We start from the raw sequence: 12049 nt of genomic DNA on the forward strand, positions 1-12049 counted from the left end.
AAATACCATTCTGTGCTTACGTGTTACCATTAATGTTCCCAATGTACATCTGTAGTGTCCTGTGGGTGGTTGTTGGTAGGAGATCCAAGCTCAGATGGCTCTTGGGTGCCAGAAACTTTTTCATGTTTGTGGTTCTTTCCGCGCGAATCTATCGTTCGGATCAATATTGATAGATGCTAGATGCATTTTTAAGTACTTCAGAAGCATGATGATTTTCATTTTAGGCCGGAAGAAATTTGTTGTAACTTGTAAATCAATGGGGCTCGTCTTTTCCTTGAAAAAATCTGCCATTTTCTCTGGGTTTTCACAGGGTTTATTATGCAGGATTATTCCCAGTAATGACAGAACCATGAATAAAGTATTCATCTTCGATCTACAAACAGCAAATCATCTTAGTTGTAGCTCCAGCTTCATATGTTACAGAGCCTCTCGGTTTTGGAGACACAAACGCTTGACCATGGTATGTAGCTTGAAAAGCTATTCAGCACATCTAAACAGGATACTTGCCTGCGTTCTGATATGGGAATATGGTATATTTTTGAAAAACATGCAGCACATTGATGATGAATAGTATACGTAAGAAGAGCTTTTATCAATCAAACTATCCACATCTGAAATGCCATCCAGAAGAAAGCGAATAGTGACCCGGGTAATCACAGGAAGAATTTGATCTGCTGTACTGAAGTACTGAGCCTGAAAAAGGTAAAATGGTTGATGTAGAAAACCTCCGGTTAGAAATGCAGAATACAAAACCAGAAACCTGTATATTAAAGTGCTCCAAGGAGGGTAGTGAAAGATATTATATCACAGTAAACAATAAATCCTTGCATCAGATAAATAGTCAGGTGCCCAAAAACTAGAGAAGCAGCAAAAATACTTCATCTATTTGATGAATCTATAATTCTAATATAACCATCTTCATATAAGGAGAAAAATTAAATATAGAACAGTAAAAAGATTACGATATCGAACTAAACGGCAAGCACGATGGTCATCCGGATAGTAACATGTATTCTACATCTGTAAGAAGATGATGGATGGACAATTGTAGATTTCCGATGCCTTCAAATGCTTCCTGACATGGCTTTTCATGTCGGATTACTGATAGCTAAATTATAGCCATCATCTGTATAAGTCATGGCCTTATGTTAGGAGGCAACATATCTGGTTCAGAAGCCACTGGATTCAGGTTCCTGGCAATGGGCATCTCGTGGTTATGCTTTCCCTCGTATGTTGTGATAAAAGATTTTGGATCATCCAATGCCCTTTCAACATACTTGCGCACATTGCACTTGAGACTGGTGCATCTATAGTAACTTCTGCAAGATCAATATCTCAACAAGCGTTAGTGGAATGGATGACAGCAGAAATTGTGTTCAACTTGGAAGGAGAAATAGAAGAAAGGAAAACCTAGCAATTTTATGTCAGCACAGAATAAGCATCTTAAGAAAATCAGAAGTTTAAGTACTAACCTAGGATATGGATTTCCCTTCACAACCTTCTGGCCATATTTTCGCCAGCGAAAGCCATCACCTAGGATCTCAGAATCTGTGGAACTCTGCATCCCAACATTGGGGTCTCTTACCTTTTCACCTGGTATACCTATTTCGTTGGCTTGAGAACCATTCTTCCTGCTGGAAGGAGAGAACAATCAACACCAGTAATAGTATTCACCCACAGAAAATGGAAGGTGCAATTTTTTATCATGATCATCAATAGGAGATATAATGAGGAAATTGATTCATTGCCATAAATGAGAAAAGCAACAGATTAACTTGTGCTTATAGAGCATAATAATATAACCTTTTAACAAGACTACTGAATTTAAATTTCTCGAACTAGCAGAACCTGCTATGAGGAAGCAAGCAGTCTTGCACCATGAGAAGACACTGTATATAACTCCTATGCCAGTTTTTAAGAATTTAGTTGAAATCTTACCGTCGCTTACACCTAGGTTCATTGTCCTCTGCATCCATTCCCCTGCTTCCTTCCTCACAGTCCCCACTAAGGCCATAAGAATTATCAGGAGTCCCAACACCACTACTAAGTGGATTATTAGCGGTCACAACTTTTCCTAGACAAGTAGAATGCACTGACAATCCTACTTCATTCTGGTTCTCTGTTCTACCTTCAGATCCTTCCGTCCTTTCATTATGGGTGTTACTCCATAAATGATAGCTGGTGTCATGACCAGTCCCATCAGAAACAAATTCTTGCCCTTGCCCCCCTGATGATTGCCGTTTTGGAGGCTGAGGCTTTGGATGATTGTGTTCACTTTTGTATACAATTTCTGCAATCTGTCCATCAAATGATCTTTCAACCTTCTTTTTCACAGGGCAGTTTGGGTGTGTACACTTGTAGTAACTTCTTGGGTACTCACTACCTTTCACTTGCTTTTGCCCATACTTTCTCCAATTATAGCCGTCATAAGAAGGACGATCCCCACTAGTTGTTGCAGGCAGAGCTCTCTGATTCTCTTCTGGGTTCTGCGAAACCATCTTTGAGGGCTCAACTATCTCTCTTTCCAACTGTGATGGCAATTTCAGGTAAGGATTTGAAGTAAGATGATTTTCTGAAGGGTGATTTGCTTTCTCTCCATGCTGAGTCTGGGCCTGGATCTCTGATGGGGTTTGTTGGTGACTGACATAGAAGTTTCCCTGGCCAGGACAAACTCTAATTTATTAACAATTAATCTCTCAAACTGGGAAGCAAATTCTATTTCTGTTGTGTTTTTGGCAGGGGATTAATTAAACAAAAACACAAAGAACCTGAAGTATAGGACTAATCCAAACCAACTCTAAAGGAAAATCAGATGTCTAATAAATAGCATACTGACCAGGTTTGCCAAGAGAGAAGCAGTTGTCCTTGAAACAAACTTTGCCAAAGGTTTGTATACCACAGTAGATTTACTCTCCGGTTTTGAAACCTTTTCAGATGAACAAACCGCTGTTCCAGATATCTCACCCTGCAAAAGGTCAAAATCTAAACACATTAGTAGAGCTGATCATTTGATAGGCAACAACATCCAAAAGGAAGCCAAGAAACTAAAAAGACCACCTGGGGTGGAACCATCCCAATTGGAGCACGATTTGCCACTGGCTTGAATCTCACTGTCTTGGGCCTAATGGCAGCAACTACTGTTTCAGGATATGCACCAGAAGGTGACGCATTAATTGCACTGGTAAGCAGCTCTGAAAAGGACCTGAAACTGGAACAAGAAGGTCTTGAAGCAACAGGTTTAGCTATCACCACCCTCTCTGAATCTTTAACTTCCATTTCAGCAGACATGACAGATCAGTCTTCAAGAGTTTTTTCAGTCAAGGTATGCAACTAAACCGACGTGTTTAAGAAAACCAGTTAGATTGAGAAATTATAGGGGAGGAGGAACTTGATATAAAAAAGTACTAGAGCCCTTCAGGAAGTTGATTCTGGTTTTGTTGGCTCTGACAATTCCATCAATCCTGCCAAATAGTAACGTTAGACCCTAATAAAAAGAAGACCAGCATCGAAGGGCTAAAAAGAGCATTACCAAAAGAACAAAGTATTTACATTTTCAGGCCCAAAACTCAGGTTGGGAGTGCTGCCTCAAATACTCACATGGACTTAATTGGGCTTACCTCAGGGAACCTTTTACAGAGGTGAATGGCCAGTCTCTTAGATTAGGAATACAAGATGTTTGACATCACACTATGCAAATGGGACGCAAATAAACACATTGAAAGTTTTACATGCTTGAATTGTTGAGTGGTTGAAGCACTTCGGTACAATCCACATATGTTTGCTTTCACTTCCACATTTTCACTTCAAAACATTTGATTCGTTTTAAATTCAAGTTGTCATCTTTTTTATATATTATCATCATTATTATTGTTATTAGTATTATTATTAGTTATAATATTTTTACTATTTTGTTTTTTTATAAATTGCACCTTGCACCTTGGGTACTAGAAGGCCCTTGTGCTTTTAAAACACTACCTATGATGCAGTCACCTAAAACTAAGTGTCAACCAGGTCAACTAGACTGACTAATGACTAGTTCTATCGATATGGCAAGCCAACCAGTTAATTCCATCAATGTGGTAGGAAAGATCTAGTGAAGAAATCTAAATGGCTAGCATTTTTCTAGAAGCTTATCTTGTTTTAGCTACATGGAGAATGGTCAATCCAGGTAATCCATCAGATAGAAATGCTCATGTGCACAGACAAAGTGTTAATACAAGTTATGCACATCTCTCAATCTTGTAAAGAACCTCAACAAGGTAAAATACCAAGAAAAGTTCACAAGAAGACAGATTTTACATGGCTCAGCCTCGAGCCTACATCCACGGGAGAGATTGACATGTTTTTTGTTATGATAAAACAATGGAGGAAAATACAAGATTTTTTTGAAGGTAAATAAAAAATAAAATTTATTGAAGAAAAAGAAGATAGAGATTACAAAAGGTGATAAGTAACCACCCAGCAAAGGAAAAAACAAAACATACAGCCCACACCCTTAAACATAACCTTCCGGATCCCACAAGAAACAACACAAAGAGGCCCCAACCCACCACTAAAACCAGGGACCCAAACAATGATACACAATGAAATTGACCCCCCAAACCCCAATAAAAACACCAAATCCACCCTGAATTTGCCTCAAAACATAAAAAAAAAAAAACACAACACTTCCAATGGTTGAATCGCACGCCTCTTTTATTTTCTAGATAACTTTCTTTGTCTTCTTCACCCTCTTTTTTGGTCCGACCCCAAATAAACCTACCTTCAATCTAGCAAAACTACAAGATTCCCTTTGGATTTAAATCTCAAAATTAGCCTTAACTCTCCCTTTCTTCTCTATTAAAACTCAAAGAATGAACCTAACAAAAACTAAAAATAATTTTAACAAAACCACTCTCACTCCCTTTGTATGGTAACTATGCATATGAGGCTTCCTCACTCCATCAGTTTTACTCTTTCACCCCTTTTTATAACAGTTAAGAATATTATTTTTAGAAACCCAAAGATGATGCAATTACAAAATAAGCTTACAATTATGCAAGTCCACAGCTTATTCTCCTTTACGGAAAAGGAAACCATAGCTGACATATGAGAAACAAGAGACTAACTCCAACAATCTCCACCTTAGTTTCTTTTGTAAACACCTTGAAGATCTCCATTTACCATCCCCAGCTCTTTGTTAACACCCATTAGCCTTAAAAACACCGTTGCAGCTAAATACAACTTCAAATTACTGAGCCCTAATTTTACCTGATTCAGTAAACACAAATACACATTTAGCTGCTTTGAGTCAACTTTGTTAGTCACATCCAAAGAGAGACCTTGAACCTTTTTCTCTACCAACAGGATTTATTACCTCATCATTCTCTGACCCAACTATGAAAGATACCTTATGTAGGGTCATACAATTCCATTCACACCAGTTCCAGTCACCCATCAAGGTCTTGGGAATAACTTCATTCTCAACTAGAAAAACAAGCCCTCTAAGCCCTTCTCTCTCTTTAAGACCATACAACCGCATATGCTTTCATGGATCCCCATTTAGCTAAATATCACAATCATGGGAATTCAAAATGGTTTAGGAGTGGTTTTAAAATAAAAAATGGTTTTCACATTTTGATTGTCACATTTTTTGGATTTTGAGCGAGATAAAAGGGAGATAGGTGTACAAAGGCTTTAGGAGTGGTTTTAAAATTCAAAATCACAAGAAATCTTGTTTTGGTTTTATTCCTTCCCATAGAGAAGAATAAGTTGATCTCTCTTATGTATACAGGCACAAGGCCAAACCATGTAAAATTTGTATCCTTGTGTGGTACTGTGGTTCTATTTTCTTGGTGGCTTTCTTTGTTGAGGTCCTCTGCTCTGCAGGGTTGAGTGATATGCTATAACTAGTAGCAATACCCCGCATATGCACATCATGAATCCTCTAGTCCACATGATTCTGTGCTGTAACACTTAATTGAAGCTTTTCTCAACCAATGCCAGTTATTGAAAGCTGATTTTTTTAGTTAAAATAATACATTAAAAATGGCTCTAGTTTACCCTGGTGGCATGGGTTCACAGGTTGCTGGGATAAAACTTGTTCCATGAACAGCAAATGAACATGTAGAGCCCTTTTCTGCAACCATCATAACATGTAAGGATTCGTGGGTAATCTAGCCATATGCAAGCCCAGAAAGGATGCAGTATTCTTCTTGCACTCTGCTTTGGGACAAGACTGCCCGAGAAAAACAGCATCCCAGTCATCTAGATTTCAAATTCAGACTGCCTATCTAACTCCATGCTCAAACATCCCCATTGTCATTCATCCATCACTTCAAGACCGGACAACTTCCCATCCACAACTACAACTGACATCCAACAAGCTTCCCAAAGGTTATTAATCCACTACAACACAAAGCAACTTCATTCACAACCAGAATGGTGTCCCTTTTGTTACAAGTTCTTGCATCTCTACTTTACTTGTCTCCAATCTCTAAAAACATTGAATACCAAAAATTTGACTTGTTATTTCAACTTGCAAGTCCTTCCGAGGAGACTTGAATAGTTAAGGGTGCAATAGTAAGCATCCGACCAAACTGATTTTGAAGGATAGATGATTCTATTTCTCAACCAACAAATAGGAAAGAAATAACCAAATCCATCAACTTCCAACCTAAAAAATGTTACAGGAAATGCATTAAAGACAAAAATAGCACCTTAAATGGTTAGGGTTGAATCAACATCCTAAATGATCCTGACCAATAATAGATATAAACAAGTAAATATATCAAGCCACCAACCTAAGTTGGCATCATACGAATTGTCTGAAAGCAAGTTTCAAACCCTTGTGTCATACCACTTGTGCTCACTTGTTGGTGCAAGACTGTATAGGAAAAACAAAATCCAGCTCTTCAAATTTATTTTCCTATTTGCCCCATGTTTGCTAACAAGCATCTCGTAGGTTGTTCATTGCCTACATGAGCCAACTTTCTGTTACAACTATAGCTATCTCCTCTTTGTTGCAAACTCTTACATCCTTCTTCTAGTTCTCCTTGATACTTCTCTCGGACATCAATGAATATCAGCAATAGGAAACTTTTTCTGTCATTCAACTTCCAAGTCCCTTTCCTAGGTCACTTGAATAGTGAAGGATGCAGCAAGCTAGCAATCACCAGTCACTGAAGTTGAAGTATGTGCAGCCTCCTCAACCAAAAGAATACATTAGTTATATGCCAACCTAAACAGGGTAAACATTTCAAATCTATTAATCCCATGTTTTACGCACAAAATAATACTTCAAATTATTAGGGTCGAATAGATTTTCCAATGATTTTGCACCCATCGATGGATACAACAGAAAAATGCACTAACCTGTGTGACCTGACCACAATCCAAAAAGAAGACAAGAAAATGAAACTGAACGCTTTACTTTTCTTCTGAAAGTAAGGCTAGAAATTGATTTTAACTGCAACGGCAAGAGTAAGCACGTAACCCCAGATACAAAAACTGAAAGTTTAGCAAACTGAATCACCTAAGAGAAGTCCCTAAATTAGTTCAGCAACTAGAAATTCATCATCAGTAGATTCAGTACATTCAAATTTCAGTCAAACAGAAGATAACACGATAAGTCGCAAGAGAAGAAGTGTTCACTAACCAGACTTACAATAACTAATAATCTCTTCCATTGATTGGTTTCCATGAAACTGGATTTGCAAACTCATTTTATAGCTTCCGGGCCCTCTGCATTACCAAAACCTGCAAGAAGACAAAGAAGGTACGATAAGAGAAGATGATAAATCTGATAAAGATAGAATCTTTTTGAGCCAACCAGCTGAACATATTGAAACCAGCTAAGCTTACAACAGAGGTTTCGTCGCGTTTGTTTAAGAAAACAGTGCCTTAAAATTGAGATAGAAGGAGAAAAGTCACTGAAGTAGTACGGCTTTAGGCACAAAATTTATAAGAAAAAAGTGCATGAAATAGAAGCCATACCTCTGGTTATGTGGTTCTGGTTTCTGGCTTTCTTAATGCAAAGAGAGAAGAAAAAGGCAGCTGGAGAAGAAGAAAACAAGGTATTCCAAACGATTCTATCTTTATTTTGTTATTGTTTATCTGTAGCGGAGTTGCTCGAGAGTGGAGAAAACCTTTTAAATGAAAAAAAAAAATAAAAGAAAAGAAAGAGGAGATCAAAAGAATATAAGAATCCCAAAAAAGTTTAGAAAAAAGGGTTTGAACAGAAAAGTGATCTGGGCAATGGGCATCATTATTGAATAATTTTTTCCCCTCTTTTTGCCCTCAAAACGAGACCATGAGAGTGTGCATTTGGCTTTGTTGGACACCGGGCAACTAACTGTCTCTGCGTCTCTTTGACTGCTAGTTTTCTGAAATCAAGCTGAAATTACAATTCTAGGCTCCTTTGTCGGCCGAACAAAACGCTCACCACGCGGGATAAAGCTGTAAATTCATCCGAACCGTTCTGCCTCGACTTCTTCCACGTTCGGATAACTACTCGGTAGTTGAGCTTTGGGCTTTGCCTTGAGACTGAGCCAGCAACCTGGAGTACGGGATTTTTATGAATGTCCTAAAAAAATCAAATTAAATACTCTGTAAAAATAGCAAAAACGAATTACCCGACCCGCTTTTCGCATACGGATTTCTGCTTCAAAGTTGTTAAACCCGACCCGAACATTTTTTTGGGGTTGGGGGGAGGGGGACTGCGATTGTGTCAGGTGGATTCAATTCAGAAAAGCGGATTCGTCGCTACGGAAAGAAATGCTCTGAAATTATTATTAGAAAAAAATATAAATATAAAAATAAATAAATAAATGAGAGATGGGTGGAGGGTTTGTCATGTAGCTAAGATTGGAGAAGTAGGTAGGGAGTGGAAGGTTTGTTGGGACGTGAGGGAGTGTGATGGCAGCACGTGGGGTGGGGAGGAGGGCGTCCCTCTCCCTTTTCAACCCCCTCGCTCCCGGTGGATTGATTCAGCCAACCCCTCGAACCGATGTTCCACGCATGCAACGTGGACTGGTAGCTGCGCGTGTAGTGTCTGACTGTCGAGTGTGTGCGCTTGTTTCGTGAATGCTGCCGTGTATCTGGTCCGGTTTTTCTTGTCTCCTAGGTTGACGTTGATGTAGAATTTTAATTTTTTTTTTATAGATGATTAAAATTTAGGAAAATTTTCACTTTAATATCCTGAAATTTGGGTAGTGTCAAGTAGTAGTCACTACCGTTAACAATTCATTAGTTATCTTATCACATATGTAATTTAAAATTTTTTAAAATGTAAAAACTATTCTTGAAAACAAAACACTGTTTATTATCTTCTAACTTGAAAACAAAATACTGTTCATTGTCACCTTTTCCCATCTCCTCTATCCCTTCCCCTTCCTCCCACTACCACCACCACTACAACCATCGCAAGCGTAGCGCGTCATCTTCGGGCAGCGTTGCGACTTCCTGTGTCACTACGGCTTTGCCTCCACCTGAGCAGCCACATGTGATGTTATCGGGCCGGAAATTAAGGAGGACTTGGTGCTCTCGCTATACTGGAAGACAGTAAAGAAGCTCAAGAGTCCCAAGGCGTTTCTCAGCCTGACGCTTAGCGAGAACTAGATTGACTCCGCCTTCGGCCTCCTCGCCGACTGGCTCTACGAGTCATGCGGTGCTGTCTCCTTCTCTAGTCTCAAGCACCCCAAGTTCCGGGCTTTCCTTAACCAGGTAGGCCTGCCTCCGGTATCCAGCCGAGAGTTTGCAAGGTCCAGGCTCAATGCCAGGTTTGAAGAAGCCAAGGTCGAGTCAGGAGCGAGAATTAAGGACTCCATGTTCTTTCAGGTTACGTCTAATGGGTGGAAGCCAAAGGTTTTCGGCAGTTATGGTGGAGAAAACGTGTGGTGAATTTGATAGTAAACCTCTCAAGTCCCAATAGCCCCATTCCGTCCAAGTACGTAGAGGAGATCCTCTAGGAGACGATCACCGGCATATGTGGGAGTGTGGTGCAGCGGAGATCCTCTAGGCACAGAGAGGATATTAATCAGAGGAAGTAGCAGTCGTACCTGAGTTGGAACTCAAAGACCGTCATTCAGAAGTGCCCAGATGTATGAGTTGGAGCCACCCAGTAGAACGAGTTTGTTCCAGAGGGTGTTTCTCACCAACGGCCCCGTTCCGCACAAGTACGCAGAGCAGATCCTCTGGGAGACGATCACCGGCATATGTGGGAGTGTGGTGTGGTGCAACGGAGATCCTCTGGCGAGGCCTACCGGTGAAAATTAGATGACAGGTGAATGGTATTTTTGTCCTTTTATTTAATAATTAACGCCGGTCAACGTTTGGACAGTGATACATTTGAAAGTTTAAGTACTAACTTGACACTACCCTTAAAATTCAGAGTAATAAAGTAGAACTTTTCTTAAAATTTATCATCTAAATATCCATTAAAAATTTATCATCTAATTATCCATTAAAAACTAACCAAACCGAAGGTGACAGTTAGCCTATTGGTAAAATCAATGTTTCAAAAACTGATCCGAAACCCAATCACTTTGGTCACCAGTTTTTGGGTTCTGTTTGATTTGAACAGATGACCTATTTTAAGTTTAAAAAATTAATTAAAATAAAAAATGATCAAAAACCATCATCGGAATCAAATGGATCAACAGTTTTATCGTTTGGGTCAATGGATCATTGATCAACTCAATAATTATTGGCCAAAAACGGGTTAAGAAAAAAACAGAACCAATTGTCTAGCCCTGGGGAAAATCTCTAATTGGTTGTAGTGGATTGAATGAGGGGCCTATGGCTTTGGAGGAGATCTACCCTTTATTATGTAACCCATTTGTCTACCAAAAAAAATCTAACCCAATCAGTAACGACTTGCATAGAGGCCCATTGTCAGTGGGTGTTTGCCATGGCTGCATTCTATAGCTTCAGTAGTGTTTTGGTAAATGATAAAATACATAATAATTTATTATTTGTTTTGAATGCAGAGATGCGACCGGCCTTATTACACCCAAAGATGTCTCTATGTTGGGGAGACAACTTTTTTGAAGCTTCCTCCGAAGCCTCTATGCACATAATTCTATTGTACCACCATTTAAATAGCATAGATGGATGCACCATATATAATTTATACAATCACAAGTCTCTGTGCAAATAATTTTATGCAACTGTTTCTATATTAAAGCATATTTGTATTAGTATTCATATTCGAATTATTCGATATAATATCCGATATCGATATTTTCATCTTTAAGCTTAGGTTGGTATATACCATTAGTCTTAGCCCAACCCATTTTTATATCAAATTAACAATTTTCAGCCCAACGCCCCTCTATCTCTCTCACTGCCAAATCGGATTTGGTTCTTATAAAATTGTCCTTACACTATTTTTACGGTCTTTGCAGTCATGCATTGGGAATATTTTCGCATGAACGAAAAGATATAATTAATATAGGGCTGAAAATGGTTGTGAAAACGGTGTGAGCAATATTGAGTCCGCCCTGCTCTTTTGCCTCGGTTAAACATCTATACATGTCAAAATGAACTATGTGAGAGTTAAACATAATGCATCTATAATATTGACCCCAAACTGTTATCTTACCCAAAATCATTAAATTAGCCACTGATCTGCTGATTCAGAACCGTCGATCCGAATAATGGTTTTGGACTTTTTTTTATTTAATTAATTTTCTGATATTTTAAATTGTCATGGATCGATTCATTTGGCATTTGGACCGAACGGTCCAATCGGTGGTCAAATCGATTCAGATTTAAGTCAGTTTTTAAAACATTGATTCAAACTATATAAAGTAGGATCTACAATTCTCCATGTTGTGTATCAGTGGATCCCGTGTGTGTCCTATTACTAACCCTTGCACTTGGCCCTTCTAGGGGGCTAAAGCCGCATTATTGATACCCCCTACCGAGTATCAACCAAAAAGAAAACATAAATATACCTATTTGTGTGTATGTGCAAACAATATTCATTTATCTTCATGACTACATCCCTACTTTACATGCATTCTACGTAATTTGTGCAATGTTTTGAAATTGTCATTGATTTAGACAA

At 38.8% G+C, this 12049-nt stretch overlaps 1 protein-coding gene and 1 long non-coding RNA gene across 13 annotated transcripts; one reads left to right on the top strand and one right to left on the bottom strand.

Moving 5' to 3' along the window:
* Positions 1 to 268: 268 nt before the first annotated feature.
* On the bottom strand, positions 269 to 8536 carry LOC148870215 (WRKY transcription factor 44-like). 12 transcript variants are annotated; one of them, XR_016107682.1, is made up of 8 exons: positions 7975 to 8516; positions 7646 to 7737; positions 3058 to 3461; positions 2837 to 2965; positions 1939 to 2657; positions 1473 to 1634; positions 963 to 1319; positions 269 to 693 (listed from the first exon to the last, which is right to left on the bottom strand). XR_016107682.1 is itself a non-coding variant. In XM_088972026.1 (7 exons), the coding sequence occupies exons 3-7, from the start codon at positions 3070 to 3072 to the stop codon at positions 1136 to 1138; spliced, it is 1209 nt and encodes a 402-aa protein (XP_088828152.1). In that variant the 5' UTR covers positions 3073 to 3208; positions 7646 to 7737; positions 7975 to 8536; the 3' UTR covers positions 788 to 1135. The 12 variants fall into 12 exon arrangements, 8 of the variants coding, with proteins under 8 accessions (XP_088828152.1, XP_088828146.1, XP_088828150.1 ...); XR_016107684.1 differs by having other exon boundaries at positions 1473 to 1631; positions 7975 to 8460; XR_016107683.1 differs by having other exon boundaries at positions 1473 to 1631; positions 7637 to 7737; positions 7975 to 8322.
* Positions 8537 to 9296: 760 nt separating this feature from the next.
* On the top strand, positions 9297 to 11233 carry LOC148870216 (uncharacterized). Its single transcript, XR_016107685.1, has 2 exons — positions 9297 to 10261; positions 10968 to 11233. It is a non-coding gene; the product is annotated as an uncharacterized LOC148870216 (long non-coding RNA).
* The last annotated feature ends 816 nt before the right edge of the window (positions 11234 to 12049 follow it).

The sequence above is a fragment of the Nelumbo lutea genome, chromosome 2 (assembly GCF_056320005.1).
Source record: "Nelumbo lutea isolate HS-2025 chromosome 2, American lotus-T2T, whole genome shotgun sequence".
Taxonomy (NCBI): Eukaryota; Viridiplantae; Streptophyta; class Magnoliopsida; order Proteales; family Nelumbonaceae; genus Nelumbo; species Nelumbo lutea.